Raw genomic sequence first — 23,994 nt, 5'->3', positions numbered from 1 at the left:
AAATGAGGAAGATCTGTCCAACTATTAACATCAATTGGAAAACACTCAGTTTAACAGACACGCTGATTTAGGTCAAGGAGAGGAATCCCACTTAGAGGCAGGTCAGGCCCTGGTAGAAGTTAAAAGCCAAGCAATACAGAAAGTCGGAGAAGTACTAAAACAAATTCACTGATCTCTAGAATATTAGGAAATGTGCAAGCCTTTGAAATCAGATGGTAGCAAGTGCCTGCCCGAGTCCATATAAAACAGCAACAGAACAACACCAAATGCAAATTTATCCTGTATGTGACTCTCTGGATTCATGAGGCTTCTTATGGAACTAATTAATTACATCCATAGTTAATGCTTGCCCCAGAACCTTTAAAAAATAGCCCTGTGATTATTAAAGCAAAACTAGCCTCCATCGCTATTCCCCTAATCTTCAAGGAAAAGCTGCTCTTTCAAGACACCTTAAAGCCCCACTTGTTGAAGGGAATTCAGCAACATTTCTGTGTCTAATTACAATGGTTTCTCTTAAGTTCACATACTGTTTTTGCTACTGGCTAATTGAGATTTATCACTTGAGCAGCTCTCCAATATTTTATGAAATTCAAGATAACTGATGAGCTTTTATATATGCTGCACCTCCCTATCAGGAAGGAAGCTCATTCTCCATCCCGGAGAGTGGGGGAAGGAGAAATGACACTAAGTGCTAATGTTAGTTGCTATCAAACCGAAGGAGTCTGTCTCTGGAGGAAGAAAAAAAAAATCTGTGTATGTTTAGATTTCTAGTGCTTCAGTTACTCTTAATATCTAAAAGCTTAAGCCATCAATGGTGAAACATCAACACCAGTGCCAAGTTTGAAATTAATAAAGATTAAGGCCAGCAGCAATGAGAATGACTTAAATAAGTTCAGAATCAAACATCAAAAGTCATCACTGACCGCAGCTAAACAAATACTTAACCTGTGAAAGGTAAAACAGCTTCAAAACGTTATGGATCAACAAAGTAAACTAAATCTGACACAAGCCCACTCAATGTATTTTAAATTTTTCAACATTAATGAGTGTGGTTGTATTTGTGCAGAAGCTCTCCCAATAGAGTCACCTGGCCCCAAATGTGGTAGGATGAATGGTTTTGTGATTTCCTGAAGGGCCACCATCATCTCAGCTGTTTGGCCACAAACCTCAAACGTTGCTGCCCTCTTTACAGCCCAGCAAAAGCATCTCCTAGTTCCTTCAAAAATCAGAAACTTCTCCGATGCTAACACAAAGTGAACACTATGCTACCTATTAATGCTCTTCTCCAGTTGGCCTCTGCTCCGGTAGGAGTAAAAACTTGATATACTTTATACACGTTATTTTTATTTATATCATATATATCTATATAATATAGATAATATAATATATTACATATATTTAAAAATATCAAAGTATCAAAATAAATGCTTACAGCAACACAGCTCAGATTTCTGTATTCTTTGAAAACAAGAACAATGTTTCAGCTTTAAAATCTCCCATGCTTGGCAGCGTTTGTAATAAAGCCTGACCGAGGACTGGGATCTGTTTCCATCCTGCAAACACAGCAGATAAACAACCGCCCTGGGTTGTACACTGCTTTCAGCAGTACTGCCACTGCGCTCAGCAAAAAACACCTTGCGTTCTGCAGAGTCAGACTATTTCCCCACTCGATGGGAAGCTCTGACTGTCTCTCACTTTTGTATTTCTGTAATGTCCCCTTGCTTTGCATTATTCTTATAAGCATCTTTTTTTCTTTAAAGAAGTCTCTGATATTCTCTGAATCTCACCTAAATTTAAATTAGGGTTGAGGACAGCAAGATCTATAAAGAAAACTGAAAAGACAATGCCTTGGGAAACATTCTGGTGACATATATTACTACTATAACATAAATCATTACAGAAAGAAAACAAATGTACTCCAGCAGCTTATTTTTTAAATTTTAACATGTGATAAATAATATTGCAGGGCTTAGGTAATTCACAGCAATATCCAGATAACGATATTACCTATTACTTCTACTTCAGATGATATCAATCTTGTCATTCCACATACTTTTAGTGACATCTTTTCAGATCTCTGTCTATTCCTTTGATGGGTGATGGAGAAAACCATATGTGCAGATCCATATAGCAATGAACTTTCTAAGCCAAACACAAGAACAGAAGCGTTTCTAGGAGAGAGTGGCTTGCCAAGACAAACAAGTTCTGCCAACATTTTAACACCACAGAAGGTCAGTTAGGTTATAATTAAGTCTAATTACCATTCTCATGAATTGCAACATCTTTTCACATGAAGGCGCTTAGTGCTCAGAAAAGGATGAATTTTTCTTTTATATTTTCCAAGCAGCACAGTAATGAGACATTCTAATCTTGGCTTTAAACCTGAATCATCACTTACCATCATAAAGAAAAAAGGCACGTCATCATTAAAAGGAAGAGATTTGTGCAGTTTATTCAACCACTTATACTTCCTCACTCCTGCTTTTCCCTATTCCTCTGCAGTAATTTTACAGGTTTTTTTCTCTTCTGTTCAGTACCACTCTGGTTTTTTTCATTATTCCACATTTTCTTTTTTCCTTCTCACAGTTTTATACCCTTTCTGCTTCCTTTTTTGCTTTAGCTCCCTATTTTTAATCCTCTATATAACTTCAGATCTTCCTCTCTGCTTCCCCAGCAAGTTGGAGAATCTGATGATAGTAGACTTTCTTCTGTTTCCGCAGGCATGCTGTGATTGCTGCGTTAGACAGAACTGCATTGGGAAACGGCCTGAGCTTATCCCATCGAGGGAAGAGGCGAGATAAAAATTGGTGAAGCAAAGACATTTTTTTCTTGCCCTTTCTTTTTCCCAACAGGCCAGTAGAAAGTGAGAGAGGAAAAAAACAGGAGCCATTTGGCTGCTTCTCCTCTATCAGGAGTGCAAAACCTGGTGCATACTTGTCCTGGTCTCATTCAAATGAGAAAGCTGCTGAAAACCCTGGGCTATCAAGGTCACCCAGCTCACAGGGGAAACCCTTCAGCACCCTCAGGTCCAGCTGGGGGCTGCAGTTTGCTAGTTGGCATCAGCTGCTGTTGCCTGTGGCCATCCCGTACCCATGGGGAAAAGGCACCTCTCAATTGCTAGGGTGGTCCTCCAATAAAATGATAATTTGACCTCTCTGAAGGCTGGCAAAGCATCAAGGGCTATTTGGTTTTAGACTCAAACCTGGAAAATTGGAAGAACTGGTCAGCTTGAAGCACACCGTGCCCAGCAGTACGGAGGTTCACAGAGACCCCCAGCAGCCCCCGGCAGCAGGGGCACGCATCGGCAGTGCTGTCAAAGACAGCCACGTGCCTCAGTCTACCGTTGCTCTTCGTGCGAAGCATCACTCCGACTCTAGCTCCGTTGCTGCGGTGCCGGTCTTAAAGCCGTCAGGAAGGGCAGTATGCAATTAGCCTGGTCCTGCCCCCCGCACACTGCATGCCTTACTCCCTCTCATCCATGCTCTCCTCATTAACTCATCTCGACTAAAAGAATGAGGCACGTCTTTGTGAAAGTCACCTTGTGCCTCAGTGAAGAGAGGAGTGCTGCCTGTGGGCTGCCTGATACTTCCATTTTATTTTTTAAACGGAACATATAAAGCTATCGCAGAAGCAGGGCTTTCTAAGCACAGGAACCCCCACAAAACAGTAACTGTTATTAACTATGTTTTATTTCCTCCAAGTAAAATTTTGTTACTTCTCCCTGACCTTACTGCTTGAAACAGAAATTTATTCTCCTGGTGAAGAATTCCACACACCAGAAGAGATGATTCTGCACTCTGAGGGAACTACTACCTCTTAAAATATGAATGACTTACAAAATAAGTTTAATTTTCCCTTGCACATCAAAAGTCTAGATGTGTAACAAAAAATCTTTCACTGAATGCTTTCTAACATTTTTCTTTAAAAGTTATCAAACAAAATTTCACTAAAACAAATCCAGTATTTTCCTGTCATAGGCTAAAGCCTCACAGAGTTGTGCTCTCACACTGCGAATAGTCTCTTAATAAATAAAAATGACAGTTTTAGTTATCATATGGTACTTCAAGTTCCACCTGTCCTACAGGAGATTCACATGCCATCAGGGAATTAAGATGCCACTTCACTTAGCAACCCTTATGTCATGCAAGGCTTTTTATTGTAGGTGGGTCAAAACATAAATCCACAGCACCCTTTTGTTTACTTCCAATCATATTAATCTCTCGCATCACTAAGATTAACTTATCCTCCCACATATTATTCACACCTGTAGCCCTACAAAAACACGTAGACTGAAATCCTTAACCCACTAAAGTTGCTGGGGATTTTGCAGTGTACTTCCAGAGCTTGGATTTTAGTTTCCTTTCCCCAACTAATATATTATTTCTTTGATTACTTTACATCCAGTTGTTTCTTTTTCCGATCTTGCTGGGTTGAAAACACGTCTGAGGTGTAAAAGGATTAAGCTGTTTTTCTGTAATTTACAATGGTGCAAGATGGTTCCAGCAGATTTGATGCTAGAACGGTGTCTATGGTTATGTTTGCTTAGCAGTTCAGTATCTTAGAACTATCCCTGTTAAGTCTACAAAATTCAAATTGTCTGTTGCTGAAATAAACCCTCACAACCTACTGCTGTATATATAGCCCTTGGACTCTGTGTGAGACCAAATGACATTGCAGGTTTACTATTTCAAGGTAATTTGGTACAGGTTAAGTGAAACTAGATCTAGAGTCAAATTGGTTCAAATATTAGTTCAAATGTAGTTTCACATTCTCTCACCTAACAAGGCAAAAATCCATACAGATAACAGTGGAATATCAAGCAAAAACCCATAGCTTGTTCCTTTGCTTTCCAAACCTGAAATCCGTTATCCAGAGATCCACCACTTAGTAGAACACATACCAGAGTATAGTCTGAGCAGATGGTTCAAAGCTAACTGTCAATCCGTTTGCAGTTCAAAACAGTGGTGAACTACTCCAGCTGTTTTCCAGATCAAAAATATTATTGTCATTTTGCTATCGCTGCGTGCTGAGGGTTATGTAACAAAAATGCACATGTCCCTCTGCCTGGAATGCAATTAATTTCCTCCCTCCCCACTGAGAGTGGTAAGTAACAATTCAGACAGTCTGGATGCTTCAGTTTTGAGCGTGGCCAGAGATGCAACCCTGGAATTGTTCCACGTGGTAACCCAGTATTTGTAACACGCCTCTTCTGGAGGTCTTACAGACAGGGTATATTTTGCAGTTTGGAAAAAAATAAACACTATCGTCCTGTTTATACATGACCTCTTACTGTCTGTAGGGTCCTATGAATGCTTTCCTGTAGTTCTTTAGTTTAACCATAGCCTTTGCTTTATGTTGGAATTTTAAGTATTATACATAAGTGCACTAACTAGATGAAGTAATTGCTTCTGATCTGAAATCAGCCACCATACTTGCCGTATACTTTGGTATGCAAAAATAAGGCATTGTACACTATTAACTTTAAAACAGTGGCATAATCCCATCTCAAGTTACAAATATCCAAACACTATGCAGGTGGTTAAGTTCAGACTCCATAATGCTTAACCATTTCATGCAATTCACTTATATAAAGAGAACAACTGGAACTCCTTTGCTTAGAACAGCGTACTCAAGAAACAAAACTAACTTCCGCAATGCAATCTTTTCTGCCATGTGCCTTTCATCTTTGTAAGTGCAGCTAACCCAGTGGTATTTATATATCAACTATAAGATCTTCAGGACATGAGCTGTCTTTCTATAAAATGTTTGCACCATACTTAACATCTCTCACTTGTTCCTGTGATATAAATACAATGGGGTGATCAGCCATACCCGAGGGTGTCAACTGAGATGAAACATTAACTTAACACTTAACTGCAGCAATTTCCTTTAATGTGTTATTACTTGGTTCAGCTTGTTCTGGATTTCTGGCATGGTTTACAGCTTAATTCATAGGGAGCATCTGCAGTGGTTTTACTATTCTTACCTGGTTAAATAGGCCAGAGCCAGCTCAGATCCTGACTGCTTTTTGGGTTCCACCTTTTTAGTAGAGATTCCAGCTTCCCTCATCAGCTGTTTTTCCTTCTTCTTGCGGTCTTTTTTTAATTTTCTTTCCAGTTTCCTCCTTTCCTCTGCGGTAAGTTCTTCCTCCTCTTTTGTCACCTGAAATAATCAACATTTAAATAAAGTGTTTATATTTCTATAGGAAAGTGAACAAAATATGCATAAATGCAATTGAAGGGTACAGGTAATATTTAAAACCAGAAGCTTCAAGCTTCATAATTTTACTGTTCACTATAGTTCCATCACCTCTCTACTCTGCTCAATTCACAGAACTGTAAATACTGCACTTGCAGAAATCTGTAGAACTGCCCTCTGTAGATGATTATACTGCTCTCAGCAGTACAGTAATGTGAGCACCTTCTAGCTATGTATTAAACATCTGATCTCAAATTTGTTGTGCTGTTTGTTCTCCCATACTCAAACCTGAGGGGGGAATGCGAACAGCAAAGGCTGTTTCATAGTGTAGGGAGGGTATGGATTGTTTTTAGCATACACACATTTAAGTAGACGTAGGGTTTCCTTAAGATTCTTAGTTTCTGGGGCTGTTTGTTGTGTAACCTCACACCTCCCTGGACAGAGAAAACCTCTGTCTGCCACACAGGGGCTTCATCTCCATTATGCCAAAGGAGATGTGACAACTACCGTTTTCATCCAAGACCTCTTGGAGATCCTTTAGCAATCTTGGGTAAACATATGCACGATCTTCAATAAACATATACACATATATCCCACAAAAGTTAAAGTTGCTTTAGGTTTGCAGACAGAACAGTTAACTATTCACATCTAAAACCATATTATGATAAATATACGCATAAGCATACCCCAAATGAAAGTATTTCACACAGAGATGAAGAGCATTAAAGAGATACACTGAGTTTATCAGGGAAAATCCAGTGTGAGATCACACAGTGTAGAAATAAAATGTTGTTCCATAGCAAGATGAGATTGACTCCAGGGACTCCTAGACATCTGAGAGAGGTTCATTCATATCTTTCCAGGCAATAGGCTCACCAAATTGTTAAGTATCAATTAGAAGCATAAAAACTGCAGCTGGTCTAATACTAGATGGCTGTTTATTCAATGCCCTCCCCAAGATTTCCCCGAGAGAGATACTTACTCTTTACAGAACCCTAACTACTCTGATGATCATCATACATAGACCTTCACGAAACTGTAGATGAAGTAGTTTCTGGGTACCCAAACCCCTATGTACCTTGGGAAGCAGAAGGGATTTGGACACTATGAAGCCACCTCTTCTGTACAACCTCCCAGTAACAACTGAGCAATGAAAAAACTATGAAATTCTGCAAACAAGACTCTTACACTGTATTGGTCTTGCTTTTAGATATTTCCAAGTCCAAGACTGAAGGGGTGGTGCTAATTCTTAGCTTATATGATAGTTACAGATCTCACACAGTCCCAAATAAAACTTAGATACCTTCAGCATGGTTTAAGGACCTGCTGCTTCTCAGCCACCTCCATGGGTCAGGCACTGCGATAAAATGCAGGCTAAAGGTATGCACAAGGACCATTTAAGTATCACCTTCTCTTCCAAGAACAGAAATCCAGTAGCAAAAATACTAGACGTATTAGCTCTTGTGATGAGCTCGGGGGTTTTAGCTCCTGTTTGCTGTGCTGTACTACTTCCCTACTATCATTTGTAGCCAAGTCAAAATTGCAAACATTGACACAATTCTAAATTATGGGCTCAGACTGGATAAGGTCGTCAGGCTCCCATTTTTTTACCTAACCCTATTTAGCACCTTCTGTCAAGACGGTTTAAACATCCTCCTCATGACATTTAATGAGAAGAGATGGGGCTGTGGACAACGCTGTGGAAACAGTGTTTGCAGTAAAGTGAAATGTGATAGAGATGCTGCCCAAGCAGTAATGATTTGTGAATGACTCCATTAATTAATCCACTTCCTCAGCAACAGTTGTACCGAATTTGTTAAGACAACCTGAGCAAGGAACAGATTCCTGCAAGGCCAGGCTATGTTTATAAGAAGATGGGGTCTCTGGGTAGGGAAAACCCACCCACCGACAGCAGTGGAAATGGCACGGATGTTAAGGTGGCCCAGGTGGACTTTGAAGCAGGCTCCTATATGACAAGGACAGAAAAATGGGAGATTGCATGCAAGCGTTTGTTGAGTTATTTAAATCCATAATTCTTCTGCTGAAAAGAAATAAAGTACGCTTTCTGATGTTTCTGCCAAATCTGCATGCCCTCGGGCACTTCAACTATTAGCTGATGAAGGTGGAGTATACAGGGACAAGTAAGGCAGTCCGGAGAGGCCACCCATGCCTATGGCAGCAGTATTAGCATCTCACATCCCAAGGCTGGGGAAGATAAAGGAGTCTAACTGCCACCAACATTTCCAAGAACGAGAATTACATTCACAGAGCGGACTTGGTTCAGGTCCAGCAGCTTTACTATATAGCATCGTACTTGCCAGGTGAGGTCCTCCGCTAGAGCATCGGAAACTCATGGAGGCCAAACTGAGTGCAGAAGAAACGCTGTTCCTCCTCTCTCTGCTCCCTCCTGACCTGTTCAAGGAACCCATAACTGAAACCTGAATGCACAAGATCAACTGCTTTATGGAAAGATTGGTTAAAACCACTTTATAAACTCACAAATCCTTAGTGTTACATCAATTTGTGTTAGTCAAGTGCTTTCAAATGAAAATCCAGACAAGGTGCTAAATAACATCATTCTTGCTGACATTCGAGCAAAGGATGGTTCAAGAAGACAATACCTGAACACAATCTTATTTGCCAAAGATACCTGCTAAGGACTAAACATTTGTTCAGTGTCAATTCATGTATCATCTAAGTTTACTCTGACTCATCTTTTCAACTTGCTGTTTTCAAAGACCAAAAAAGGGCAAGAAAGCAGAAATTAGAATAAATGGGAGTGGGACAGTAAAGAGGATTTGCCTTTTTTGTTTAAAATATTTTTTAGCTACTTCTGTGGAAAAGCCAGCATTCATGTGCAAACACATGCAAAAAAGCAACATATGTTGCATTTGTATAGAAGACGTTTTATAACACATGCTGAGAATATAATAATATTTAGGGTGAAGGTAGGTACGTAATTGTTACACAGGAAACAACGTTTTCATTTGAAAAGCCACCCTGGTACTTACTAAAATAACAATCCAGCCACACAAAGCCCAGGAAAACACTGAGGGTGGTCATTTATAAAGTGTTTGTAAAAGATTACTACAGCAGCTGTCCAACAGACGACACACTACAGTTAATCTTCCTTTAAAAATAATGTAATGAACTTGTTTACTTTTCTGTGAGCCATGAAGCTTTCAAATAAAGTGACTGTAGCACATCATTAGAGCCGGTCTGATAAAGAGGCCTCTGCTTCTTCATACTTACAGTAAACGCGTATCTCTGTACTTTCCCTTCCCCCCCACATTCCTCGCATTATAAAAAGCTTTTTATGCCCCTCCCCGGCTGCTCCATTAAAAACAAAACAAGTTGCTCCCTCCCTGTAGGTCCCAACATAAATACCGAGCCCTAACAACATTTGTTTCCAGCATCGCAATTGATGCACCATCGGCTGTCTGAAACAAGGACATTGTTCTCCCTGCGGGGCTGGTGCTGTCCCGGGCATGAAAGAGTCAGGATTTACAGCTGGAGGTACCTTCTGCTAGCCCACAGCATCATTCAAGGAAAATCGGATTCATCAGGCTTCTGTTTGGGACTCCCAGCACACATACTGTGAAAGAGATCACAACCTCACAGCTCAAACAACTCTTCTAGTTGCAACTCTACTTTTATCCATCCACGTCAACTTGATTAATCTAGTAGTATGTACCACCATCTGTCCTTGACTGGGTTTTAATTTGAAAGCCTCAAGTTTTATGTGCTTCATAAAATACCTACACTTGGTGGTATATTCTCCACTGAAGCTGACGGTAGTTTTATCGCAACATAAAAAACCCCAACACAACAAAACCAACGTTCCCCAAAACCTGGGACTCGAAAGAAAACAAAACCAAACCTTCCACTGGAATTTAAAGCCTAGCTGTATTTATTTTAACTTGGATGACCTCTGTTATGATACTTTACTGATGCATCTCTCCTTTCTTTAAATCAACAGCCTTATTTTTTAATTTCTCCTTCCCTGAACCATTAGTGTGACTGTTTTCCTGAAAGATGTGTCCAGAGTTTGTGAGCCATTTGGATTAAGAGTTTTAGTATTATGTCATTATTTAAATTAAAAAAACCCCAACCAACAGGACTTCATTGTTTTGAGGTCATAAATATTCCACGTTGTCTCCTTCTATATTTATAAAGTGACATCACAATTTGTAGTGCTACAATTTAGTCTTAACTACAACATTGTAAAGTCCCTATTTGAGCGTGTGAGACACTTGTTTATTGATGTGATAAATTTAAACCACATGCATACAGAAAAACACAACACTTGCTTATTTGCAAAGCCTGCTGAGAGCTACCACACCACCTTGGATTGTGGGCTCATTAGATCTCAATCTAAACAAGGTCAGGCTAGGTCAGTACACTTGAATGAATGACATTCAGAGGAGAGCCAGTGTTTTCTCGTGATTAAGGAGGTGGGAGTCTTCTATTTGGAAACTTTCCAGAAGGCCTCAAAAGGTGCTAAAAGGCATATTGCCACTGGATGCCATATTTTGAGTAAAAGACAGAACCCCAAGTCTTTAACACTTATGCTCATAAAAACCTATATCATCTTTGCAAGGGTATAGAGATGTGAGCTCAGACATCTTCAAGCAAATTCCCAAAGTTCACACCACACCATGTCCATCTGCATGTGAAGCGCTGTGACTGCCCATACAGTGCCTTTCATCAATGCCAGGCTCTAAATTTCTGAATCGTACATAAACATAGTAATATACGGTAAATAGTCTAAGACATCTGACTCAAAATACCCGGAGGCTTCAGCTGTGGTAGTTTTAGATACCAGTTAAAGTTTTCCATTATTATTTGTAATCTGGAAATATTGCACAAATTGTAACATTTTGTAAGTGATCTTTAGAAATGAGCTTACCCATCATAAAAGGGGAGCCATCTCAAACAGAAGTAAAGCATTTAATAGTGTAAAGCAGTCCTGCTAAGCAATTCAGAACAGTAAAAAAGTAACTATAACTGCAAGAGAAACTGGCAGAAAGATGTACCCAAGACAGGATTTCTTGAAGAAACCTGACCCTTTTTTCTGCAGCAAGAGTAGCAAAACCAAACAGGTGGAGTTTTTCAGAGACTGCATCTGCATAAAATCTTATACTGCCAGACGACTATGAACCACAATGGCTGGGCAACCAGTACTAAGATGGTATCAACAGCACACTAATTGTATTGTGTTTCAGCAGAGCAGTAAGTGCATTTTTTAATTTGTTTCCAGATTTATAGGGACCCAAAGGTCCTTGACTGCCTCATGCCTGAGTAGAATTGAAGACTTCTTCTAAAGACTTCCATTCCTCCTCCTCACTTGTCAATGTTTCAAAGACTCCTACATTTGCATCCCTAGTTGTCTGTTGCCAGCACAGAATAAGGTTGACAGTCAGAAACTCTGAAGAATTGCCACAATGAACCAAATACTCATTTATTACAAATCTGCCTTTGGGACTCGCCTGTGTAGGTCTGAACTTTCCACCTGTTCAGAGGTTCGGCTTTGCTGCCAAACCTGTAGCAGCAACGACAGAGCAGCCACAACACCAAATTTACTATTTTTTAGTACCAGTGAATCTAGCTCCTACAAAAGCCAGTAGGCTTTTGTCCTTTTCTACCAGCACTGCAACACAAGTCTGTACAACAGCAAAGCAAGCAACATCAGAAATTCGGAGGAATAAATTGTAACTCAACTAACAGCGACAAACGTATAAAAAGGGCATCAAATTTTTGAACTCCAAAGAGAAAGATGGGGAAATGGATCATACAGCTTATTTCATAGTAGGAGCATTGTATTGCCTTGTTTGTTCATTAAGCTCATGTTATTTCATAACTTTTAACATAGAGAAATGTCAAAAGGTGCTTTGTTCACTGACCAAGGGCTGACGAGGAGCTACCAACCCGTCACGTAATGGATTCTGCTTACAAGTAGCCTTTTGCCCCAAAAATGCCCCGTGCATGATATCAGCATGCAAAACGTTCTGTTTCTGTCTTACACAATACATATGAACCCAGATAAATAACTGGCCATCTGCCAGCTCAAAAACAAAAAGCGGAATCTATAAACACAGTTCAAAACCTATAAAGAAGAAAGGCTGGCAAATCCTTAGATGCAAGGTTCATAAAAGAAAGATTGACAAATTATTTACTATTGGAGGCTTGCCAAAGAACTGTGCTACAACTACAGCTATAGAATTTGCATAAAATAGTTCATGGCCATATTGAATTTAAATAACTATTTTCTATCATTTAGCACCTTATGAAAAGTAGTAGTATGACCAGAGAGGGCATATGAAATTTCATTACCATGCAGAAAGCAAATTTTGAATGAAAAGTAACATTTGTAGAAGTATACCTCCTTACATCATGTCTGTAGCACTTACAGAGGAAGATTTTTTAAAAAATTATACATTGCTCAAAGAAAAAATTAAAATTTTTCATAAAAGTTAGGTGGGTTTAGAATCTCAATTCCTCACAACAAAAACACTGGGAGTAACTTACAATAAGTTGATTTGGAAAGGTTTCTGTAGACACAACCCAGGCAGAAAAGCCTCAGACCAGTTCTGCAAGAAGCCAGATTTAAAAAAGAAAAAGCTTTTTATCTTTCTGATCCAGGAAAGGATTCTCCTAGTGCTTGTGTAAATGTTTTTTTAAAAAAAAAAAAAAAAGCAGCCTTGTGTACACAGCTATAATATCTCATAAGCACAAGGGATCAGGTAGCACCCTAAATCTGCAGCTGTAATTTAGAATAGATGCACCTTTATTAGCTTGAAACTGGGCTTAATTTGCAACTATGTGATCTTTACATATTTCATAGATTTACAGCCAATTCTGAAGAGCACATAAAGTGTTATCATTAAGAACTGCTGAATAAGAAGAAATTGAACAATTTACCAAATTAAATGAAAGCATTTATAGGCACACGGAACAATACGATTTACAGAACCTAGCTCACTGAATTCCACTTTATAGATTGTTTGCTCCTGTAAAATACGTACTGTAGTAGATTAAGTTCTAAGGCATAAATTAGTACCGTATTTTATTTCTCATTTTTCTTCACCAGTATCACAGTCCTGAATACAACAGAAATATTTAAGACAACACCACGACTGCAGGCTTGGAGAATGCAGTTTTGCTTCATTTGCAACTACAGCACTGCCAGGAATTTTCACATATTTGTCGAAGGATTTTGCTTACTCTCTTACCCTTAATTAAACCATGTTAACCAATCAGCAGAAGATGGAATTAAAAAAAAAAGGAAACCCCTCGGAAATAATTTGCATCCACATCCCTGTGGCTTACACACAGCCCTTTTAACCCCTCCCCAGAAACGCACAGAGGAATTTTAATAGAAGGAGCACGAGACAGTCGCAGCACTCGGCATTTTCATCGCCACCAAAGTCGTCCCCTTTAGGGGTGCTGACAATCTCTTCCAAAGCTTAAAAAGGCTTTAGGCTGCAAGAGGAGATAGAAGCAGAGCGTAGGCTGTTCTGAAATCCTTGCTGGAGGATTAAAAAAAAAATAAATAAATAAAATAAAACAACCCCAAACCACGAGCTCGATCTCCTCCAATGAAAGAGGTACCACAGGGTGTAGGCAGGTTGCCAGGCGAGCTCGGCAGCGTGACCGCACTGCATTGAGTTTCTTTAATGAAAGCCAGGAAAGAACACATTACACAGTGTTTCTTCTGAGAACCAGCTAGCCTCCAGTGATTGAAATCAATAAAAACAGTCGGCAAGGGGCCCAGTGGGGGAAGAGAGAAATCTCCACTACAGCATTCAGTTTGCTTTCCACTTTCTCCCTCCCCCCTTAAAGTTAAACTCTGAAGATCACCATGACAAGCTACTTCGCTTCCAGCGCTGGGAAGACGCTGGTGGGGATTTAAAGGAAGCGAGCGCTTTCCTTCGCCTCCCTGCTTCGCTCCCCCCCGCCCCCAGCGCGAAGGAAATGAAAGGCTTGTTTGGAATCTGAATCCTGCCTGGAAAAACTTCATCGGACAAGTGCATCGTTCTGCATTTCAGGAAAGGGATGGATTTTACAGTCAGAGAACGCTAAAAGGTGAGAGGGGAAAGAAAAAGCAGGAATCTGATTCAGCCAGAGCCCACGTACAGGCTAGGATGCCCACCACGGCGGAGGGGACCTCTGGAACCGCGGGAAGGACTGCAAGCAAGTGCCTGAAATTGGCACGATCCACATCCTAAAGCAGCCGAAACGTTAGGGAACACGTGACCGACGCACCGACCCAGGTAAGCAGAACCCGCTTTTAACAATTCCCTGTACCGCGTCCGAAATCAGAGCGAGACCTTTCTGCTTCAGCCTCTGCAGATTGCCCCATGTCCTTCCTCATTAACCTCACGCAAGTTAACACTAAGCTTGTCCCGTCTGAAAATCGTGTCGGGCCGCTAATCCTCACTGAACTATAAAACATGCACAAAGGCCCTTTGTTTACCATTTTTGCGTTGAATTTGCTAGTTGACAAGGTAGGACGGGGCCGTTGCGTAAGTGCAGCCCCTCCAGGAGCTCACGCTCCTGGTCCAGGAGGGCCCGCTCGGAGTAAGGAAACACGGCTGACACCGCACGCTGGAGCCGACTGTGATCTGAGAGAGTGCCAGTAATGAATTTCTAATATGGTCCATATTTATCTATTTTATTTATATATTTTAATCACCATAGCAGCCACATACAGTACATACTTGCGGAGCTCCATGTGCTGATCTGTACTACAAATTACAGCAACTTGCATGCACACGGGCTCACCCGATTGTTTTGTGAAAAAGAACTTTGCAATTACTTGTTAATACAGCCAAGGGGGATTTCTGGCATGTTGTTTAGGAATGACCAACCTAGGTTTACCCAGCACGTGTATATTCTGCCATTACCCTAATGCATGCAGTTTTTATACAGACACTCCTATAAAAATGGGAAAGACACAGATCGCAGCTGTAGATCACAACATTCTTCTCAAGTTTTTGGCCAACTTCAGATGATTTATCTAGACTTCAGTGAGACACAAAAGGTGAAATCAAAGCCTGCCTTTTGCAAGGCAAGCAAAAATGATGATAGCTACATCCTTTTTCCAGCAGTGGCAGGAATTCAGTGGAACAGATAATAAAAAGGTGCCTGCGGAGCAAGAGCAACCATGCTTGCTCCCCCGTGCTGGTCATCGTTAGATGTTGACAGCAACACACACACTCACTGCCAGAGAAGGCTGGGGAGGGACTGGATACCTCCACTTCCACTCAATGTTTCGGCACCTCATTATCCCAAAACCTGTAGGGTACGTAGTCTGGATGACTCCGATGGTAGAGAAGAGACTTCCCACCATCTCCTCCATTTCAGTACCGGCAGAGAGAACACAAGAATTTAGTACAGCAAGTGCATATGTATTTCTGCAGGTGCAATGTTACTCTTTCTTTGGAAAATGCAGCCTTTTAAGGGTGATTTTACTATTTTCGCATCACATGGAAATGGAAATGACCCACACACTTGAAGAGTGCCCTGGAGAACACCTCCATGGCAAAAGTAAGGGACTCTTATTTTTGCACAGAAGTTTAAGCATTTTTAAAGCATGAACTGTTCTGATCAAGCTAAGAAAATAGCTAAGGCAATATTTAAATAGTAAGAAGTTTTTACGCTGATTTTATCAGTCCAGTTTTGAACTCTTCACACAAAACAGTTGCAAAATTATAGCTGAAGATGTAATTAAAGAACAATAATTTACAATAAAAATGCAAAGTTGTGATTCATAATCGAATATGGCCCGATATGAGGTTTTGGGCATATCCACAGACCCACGATTCACCTTTTCAAAATCTGTTCCATGTTTTGCCTCCCCCTGCACAGATCCTTTGGAGAAATGACAGCACCTTCATAGTTCAGGAATCACAGCAATCACTCCCACACCAATCAACAAGTCTGTTTTGCACTGCTCTTGAAGCTAGATTTAACCTTATGCAGAGGAACTCATTGAAGTCTTTACTTAAAATTTCAAACAAGGAAAGCTTAGGTGGGACTTAGACAATGCATATCATTTGTACCAACGTTCTCAAGCTCAAATGATACTCTTCCCCATTACTCCCTCAGCAGAAAATATAAACACTATCTTTAAAGCAGAGTGCAGGGTATTTTAGTTCATAGTAATGCATTTTTCAGAAGCTAAGCAGTATGAGTTTCCACAGTATTGACTGTTAATGGAGCATGTTCTTTTCAAACACACAACATAGAAAAAAAAGTATTTTCTCATTCAGAAGTTTTGACCAAATACAGATATTCTAGCAGTCATACCACAAGGCAAGACTTGTCAAAGATTTTCAGTTACACCAATGTTATTAAAGCAGACTCCCTGAACAGTGACCCAGTCCTTCAGCCTCTGCCTTTAGAGTATGGAGATCTGGAAGAATCCCATGTTGCTTTGCTGAGTTGGATACAACAAAACAGAACTAATGGGAACCTATTTCTCACATTTCCACTAGTCTTGATAGTCCCATATCATCGGGAGTACTTCATCCTCAACAACAAATCACATCTTCAGCATAGTCAAGAGTTCCTAATAGTTCATGCCAATTGTCCTTACAGCAACATATGTTGGTAAAAGAGCTTTTTGAAAACAGTATATAAGGTTTTGTAACAGTCAGCAAAGTAGATGAAATGATTCTAAAGGTGGAAGGACAAACATTTTGTTTTAATCTCGCCTATCTAAATCTTTATGAAGGGAAAGATCTGGGATTCTACAAAACAAGTGGAATGGCTATTCAAAAAATGCTGAAATTCAACAATAGAAGTGCAAACATCAGGGTCTGCTAAACACCTGGATAGCCCATCTTGGGTGAAACACAATACTCGTGTCTATACTGGTGGAAAAAGTGTTGCCATCCCTTTCCAATGAATGTGATCTGACACTTCTTGAATACTCTAAAGCTTCCAAGGTATCTCCTTTCTTATTTACACCAGTGATTCATGTTCACAGTACTGGATTCATTCAGCTGCATATATTTAGTTTGCTGAAATTGACAGCTTCTCTGTAACATACCCATTCTGACTCAAAAATGGAACACAATTAAGCTTACAGTTGGAGAAGGTACATTTTTCCCCATCTATGGGAAAGACTAGTGAAGCAGAGGACTAATTATTAAATGAAAAAAATAAATGGTTATCAATCCCTAGGAAAGGTGGCTTTCCTTACAATTCAAACAGGAATCCTTATGTTTGACTTAGGAAGACATTTTTTGTTAAAAACAAAAAAGCCATCAAAACCTGTAGAAAAACTTCAGACCTCTTTACCAAGAAGTTGTTATTAGCTCCAGAGTTCAACAGGATGTATATCTAGAGGGAATTAATGTCCTGGTGTACATACACTCTACTTTCAAACTCTCTGTATTCTCCGAGACCTCAACAAAACTTCTATTCATTAATTTATTATTAAATAAAACTAGCATCACTTGTAGTTTGCTATACTAAGATCTTTTAAAAAACCTAGCTAAATATTCCAGAAAGTATTTCATACATACATACATTTATATACACTCAACTGCACACACACACGTATGCAGGAACATGCAATTTTCAATTTGTGATGAACAAGACCCAAAAGGAGACACTCAATAAAAGGGAGTGGGCAGAATGTGTTCATGATTCAACAATCCTAAAATAGGCAACCACAGCAACACCCAGAACACAGGCAGGCCCTCAACTGTCCCGCACGTTCATACCACGACAACTGAGCATAAGGGTATCAACAACCTCAACTCATGTTTTGCCACTTGATTTTCTTTACAATAGGATAAATGGTTTGGGAGACAGAGAATTGGACCCTAAGTTTGGTTATGAAAAGAGAGACATCTTAACACAAAATAAGGAATGAATATGATGGACATTACAGATTTTTGCATTTGACTTTATGCCCAGTGATAACCAGAGATGGGTGACTTAGACTGTGACAGTTAATTTCTGTGAAATGATTATTCTTGTAAATATATGTAATTTCCATGAATAGACCTTTGAACACCTGTATGCAGAATCCGAACCTGTTTAAAGAAACAAGTACTATAAAGCTCCACTTGTATGTCATGTACAGTTCAGTTCCCACTGAACATCTTATCCTAAGGAGTTTTATCTCAAGGAGGAAGGTAAAGGAATAAAGTTTCTAAGAGTTGGCACAAATTACACGATCTAGCTTTCCTTCAGGTCTGCTTGCTGTTCTTCCAATCACAATGATCAAGTGCAAGTAGTACTGTCTCATTAAACATGACTGGTAGGAAGAAAGAATTTGAATATATTGTTTTTCAGTTTGAAATGGTCTCCTGAAAGTGCCTTAAGAAAATGTCATCCATATTTTCATCATTTTGAAAGTCGCTGAAATTAAAGTACAATCCGTTCCCCAAATCCTATTTATTTAGCAATGCTTTACATGCTTTCTGTTCTTGTGAGCTCCCTGATAACTATACATCTATGATACTAACTCTTAAGCTCTCCAGATTTATCACACAGTCCTGGAATACTGAAATGACATCTGGTTTTTATAGCATCAGGTGTGCCCTCATTATGCTTTTGTGAGGCAGAGCAGAAAATTGAAAAACAATTATGATTTAAGACCCTAAATTAAAACCTGTCGACTGTTTAGTAAAAATACTCCATAAAACCTGTTTGTATTTCAACAGACCACACTGAAGGATATCATTGTAAAAGCAGCACAAAAGACGGTGTTGGTGGTGTTTGCTTATTTTGGAATTAAGGAACATAGCAAGTTATCCTAAAATAAAATTGTATTAATCTACATTTCAATAATAAGTAGCTTACACATATCTATAAAATACATAGTATAATTTACATAGATTGAATTTACAACTCATGTTAGTTTCAAAGTCAAGTTTACATGCAGAAGTTACATTTTACATCTTTGACAAACCAAGCATAAAAACAACAGAAAATGGCAGTTGGCCACATGATTTTAAAGTTAAGTATAAAATAGAGTGGATAATTACAGATGGAATAACACGTAAAATACAAGAAAGCACGGACCAACGGACTAACAAGAGGATTAAGTTTATCACATACCTGTTCTGTTATCATGTCATTTTGCAGGGATCAAAAGAAAGGAAAGTTTTAAGGTAGGAACAACAAGCAACTTCTTCATTGCACACAGGGCAGCCCAACAAAAAGCACTGGAGATGGTCATTAGAAAATGCAGATTGCCAAAGGTAAATGTTTGAATTGTTAGTGAAAGAAGAGTCAAGATTTCCATAGCGCATACAGGATGATGGCTAGGGTGGGAAAAGATTGCAAAGCTTTCAAAGTGAAGGAGTTTATGCTTGGCAGAAGGAAAAGAGACCAAAGGAAGAGAGAGATTAATAGCAAATGGAAGGTCCGTCTCAAGGGAGATTCTGATCTTCAGGAAATTTTTAAATAATTTTAACTGGTCTGGAAAAAAGCCAAGACATCAGAATTCTTTTTTGAATGGCAACAGAAAAGCTTTATTTTTTTTTTTTTACTTGCCAACAATACAACATACTTTGAAAAAATAAAAAAAAAGAAAAATCAAAGTAAAACCAAAATTAAACTGAAGATTCTACCTTAACATGAGACGCTCCGGTATTATGAATGTGAAATGAGAAAGCAGATGTCATACTTCTCTGTTGAAGATTAAATTTAAAGTCAAGATGTCTCCTAAAACACTTCACATAAAATTGCAATCTCCAAAAGAAAAAAAAAAACCAAGTTTGACAAAGAAATTTTTTCATTTCTTCCTTTTCTTTTTTTAAACTTTGTTTAGAAATGAGTACTTTCCCTTGGAATACTGGGAGCTAAAAATCATACTGGAATGTCATAAGGTAGAAATGGAGAGACGACCTCCTGCCAGTGATGCAGGCAGCATAGTTACTGAAATGTGAAGTCAAGGAGAATAGGGAACACTGGAAAAGTTAAGAGAAGCCAGGAAAATCAGCACCTATTTTTCTTTCAAGATAGCAAAAACAAAACACTGTAGTTCCTGCACAGGATTCTTCCAGATTCTCTGAATGAACTCTTCATTTATTTAATGCTTTCACAAAATCTGTCATTGACCCTTAAAAACTTCTATTAATTGACTCCAAAAATTCTAAAGCAGTTTTGAAGCACTGACTTACCTCCCACTGTACACGACCAGCCAGGCATCCAGTAACAATAAGAGGTGCAAATTCATGATTAATTCCAACTTTCAAGTTATAAGCAGGAGCATGATTCATACTTTTCCTGGCTTTGAAAATGTTTACAGCAGTATTTTTTTTTTTTTACTTCTACACCCAGATCTTGCTATGATTAGACTGGGATACAACTGGAAATGAAAGATAATAATCTGATTCTTCAAACACTCTTGACAACTTTCATGGCAGGAAGTATGGTTCATGTTGGCAGTTTTAAGCCAAACTTCGCAACTCGCCCAAAATAACATAAATTTAAACCGATTGTGGAACTTCTCAGCTTAAAAATTTCTAGCTTTCAGGCACACATTCAGCACAACAATATATCACAGAACAACATTTTCTCCTTTCATACAGTACGTATTCATTTTTACATACATAAAATCAAAAAGGGTTACAGCTCCTGGAGCCTCCAACTGGATAAACATTCCCAAACTATTTTGTTTTGTATACATTTTTGCATGTCAGCTCTTTTGCACATTTATGCGTCTGCCCGACGTAGCTGCAATTAGCATGGCCCAATGCAGCAAACAGAGCTGCCAGCCATTGCTTCCTGCATCCCACCCAGGGGCTTCTGCACTCCCTGTCCCTTGCAGGGAGCCCTCGGCTCAGGAAATAAGGCAACAAAGCCTAAAGCGCCGTTGTGCTTGGCAACGTGACAGAGAGAGTTCTTCAACAAGGTGGAAACGCTGCTCAGAGATTAAAAAAAATTTGAAGAATTAAAAAAAAAAAAATCAAAGAACCTTAAAGAATTAGCTATGATGCTATTCTGTCCCCAAAGGTGATACAGCTCCTCTCTCGTTCTAGACTTGTCACATCAACATTTACATAATTTGATTAAGAACTTGATATCTTAAATCCGCCCTACCTTATGAACAGTAGGACTAGAAAATCTGAAACAAATCCATGAAACCACCTGGACAATATTGCAGAGTTTTCTGCACCCAGACCCAGCAGGAAGGCCATGAGAGGTGACCCTCGTGCAGAATGACGATAGACCTGGGCCCTACAACTTCCACACAATGTAAAGCTGAGCTTAGCTGCCAGAGGAATTCTGCAGGAGTGAAACATAGCAAGCAAAACTCCAAGTAGTAGGTAATATAGTTTGCGTAACATTTTTCAACTCTCAGCTGGTAGTGATTTTAGGGAATCTGAGAGTTCAGAAAGGTACCATACTGTGTTTTAACTATAGTAATCAACATAACTAACAGTTCTGGTCTATGCTTTCTAAAGCTTAGATGTACGATACAATTCTAGTTGCAGTCAGGCCTTCTAATTTTCATATGTTTTTACGCATCAGGAGAGCCTTCTATTACTACACTGCTAGGCTAGCCTTGGCCAAGGGCAAGATGTTGTGGTTGGCAGATCTTATACATTCGTTTATCTAATGAGTAATCTGAGATGCAATTTCATAATTACTTTGAAGATTCCTGCTGCTCTAAAGAAGGCCATGGGACTTACTCTAATGACCAGCCCAAAGAAGAATGGTGATATATACTGGAGAATTCAAACGGCACACAAAATAGAGCGAAAAATATAAACTCTGCATACATGAGGCCCTCACTGGCAAAATATATAGAATGTTCTTAAGTTGACAGTTTTATAACTCTAAATGGTTTCGCAAATGAAATCCAAACAAAAGAGCAGAGACGTACTCTAAATCACTCAGCAATTGCTGCTTAGAAAAACCAGCAACCACTAACTCCAGCAAACAAAAAGAGTTGCTTTAAGTAAGCTTAATGAATGGAAAAAATGTCAGCTTTTTTCTTGTTGTTCTTTCAGCTTTATTTTTCTATATTCTTGAATCTATACACGTAATGATTCAGTTCACCCTGACAAATATGGTATAACCAACTATCAATCACATCAACTTTTTATATGTTGAGAGAAGTCAGATACCAAATGATAAAACGAGTTCAGGCAGAGGGCATATGTTAAGCAGCTGTGAGTCCGTTTAAGCTGTCTATACGCCTAAAAGCTTAATGTCATTACACAGAGGTCTGATTTCTTCCTTTCCCGCCTTACACTAGAATATCCACATTATATATAATAGAAATTATTAACTTACTGGAAGAAATATAGTAATACAGTGACTACAGTAGTACCAACGATATGATTATAAATTAGATGTCGTATATTTTGCTAACAGTGAAAGACTACACAACCAAATACTTCTGTTTAGGCTCTAAGGAAAGCTTTACTTAGGAATAAAAGAATCTCAGGTAATAGTTTCAGGAACAATTTAAACCCGCATAAGTTAGTACTGCTGCCAAAAGACACACTCTCCATTTTCTCCCACCTCTTCCTTGGGTTGGCACAAGTGCTTGTACAGTCTTGTAAACTCATCTAGGTTAAAATTACCTCTCTATCACCCCGCAAAGGTTACTTTAAAACCAAATCAGTTCCTTAATGCGATTCACTGTGAATATTTCTGCCAGTAAAAAGAGGAGGTGATAGAAAGGTGGAAGCAAGTGCCTGTGCAGCTTGTGGGATCCCATTTTTTGCAGCCTCTGGCTGAAGGCACCATTCCTTAAAATAAATAAGTGTAAAGTACATAGTGTAATAAATATAAGTGTAAAATACGTAATGTTGCTACGTGTATCCTACCTTTTACGTATAGGGGTGATGAACTTCAGCTTGCCAACTCTCAAATTATAACAGAACTTTTGGTATTTGCTGCTTTTCAGGAGTGCCATGCATTGCACGGTTTTGGGCTTTCAATTATTTCCCTCTAATTTCAAAATGACAGTAGAGGCCTAGTAAAGGCAGAAAACAATTTTTGCTTCCACAGGCCTGAACTCAGGCTGTTCCCATGAAGCATGAGGGTACGTCAGTCACCAAGAGTCTAGTTCCGTTATCAAGACCGGTGATAACATTTCCAACGACCTCAGTCAGAGGCTGCAAAAAACTAAGACAAAGGAGGCAGCAGGGAGTGGGATAGGTTTTAGCGAAAAGGAACAAGAAACTGAAGGGAGTCAGAAGAATTAATGTTTATACACAGGAGGAACAGAAGGAGAACTGAAAGTACAAGGAGCAGGAGTATCTGGTAATTGCACAGGAGGGCACTGCGGGGCAGGAAGGGGGACCGCGTGGAATATAGGGGGTAATACAAGAAGCAAAACAAGGTTGACGGATGTGCTAAACCACACGAAATACCACAAAGGGGGAGTGCAATGGAAGAAAGGGAAACAAAGGCAAAAGTAAACACATGAGAAAAGTGGAGGACATAAAACCCTTGAGCACATAAGTAATATGACTGGAATAGCTGCTGTTCTTCTATGTTGAGAGAGATGGTCAAGAGTAAAAATGGCATCTCCCCAAACAAAGCACAGGACAGAGCAGGTAAACAGAAACACCTCCAAATGGAGAAAAGGCAGCTCTCCCTGCTCGTTGCTCAGATATGGATACCTGAGTACAGAATCTGAGAACATCACCCAGAAGGCAGCTACTATTTCTCAAAGTTAAGCAAACCAGAAAGCAAACAATGAGGTGGTATTTTTAAATGTATGATTTCCAATTTGTGATTTAACCCAAGACTACCAATAACATATGCTTCATGTTTTTATTATTCAAAATATGTTAGGCAAGAATCATT

The 23,994-nt window shown here is 39.3% G+C and overlaps 2 protein-coding genes across 10 annotated transcripts in view; one reads left to right on the top strand and one right to left on the bottom strand.

The window, feature by feature from the left end:
• The window catches only part of C21H7orf50 (chromosome 21 C7orf50 homolog), a 137,778-nt gene that overhangs the window by 24,239 nt on the left and 89,545 nt on the right, over positions 1-23,994 (bottom strand). For all 8 annotated transcript variants that reach the window (XM_052773149.1, XM_052773144.1, XM_052773143.1 and 5 more), the window contains one exon: positions 5,987-6,162. In XM_052773149.1, the coding sequence (XP_052629109.1) occupies positions 5,987-6,162 (176 nt within the window). The remainder of the gene's footprint in view (positions 1-5,986; positions 6,163-23,994) is intronic.
• Positions 13,786-23,994, top strand: part of GPR146 (G protein-coupled receptor 146) — a 52,831-nt gene continuing 42,622 nt past the window's right edge. For both annotated transcript variants that reach the window (XM_052773140.1, XM_052773139.1), the window contains exon 1: positions 13,786-14,471. The gene's annotated coding sequence lies outside the window, so the exon portion shown is untranslated. The remainder of the gene's footprint in view (positions 14,472-23,994) is intronic.

Source organism: Harpia harpyja, chromosome 21 (assembly GCF_026419915.1).
Source record: "Harpia harpyja isolate bHarHar1 chromosome 21, bHarHar1 primary haplotype, whole genome shotgun sequence".
NCBI classification, from domain to species: Eukaryota; Metazoa; Chordata; class Aves; order Accipitriformes; family Accipitridae; genus Harpia; species Harpia harpyja.
The sequence above is the reverse complement of the archived record's forward strand: the minus strand, read 5'-3'. Positions and strand labels throughout refer to the sequence as shown.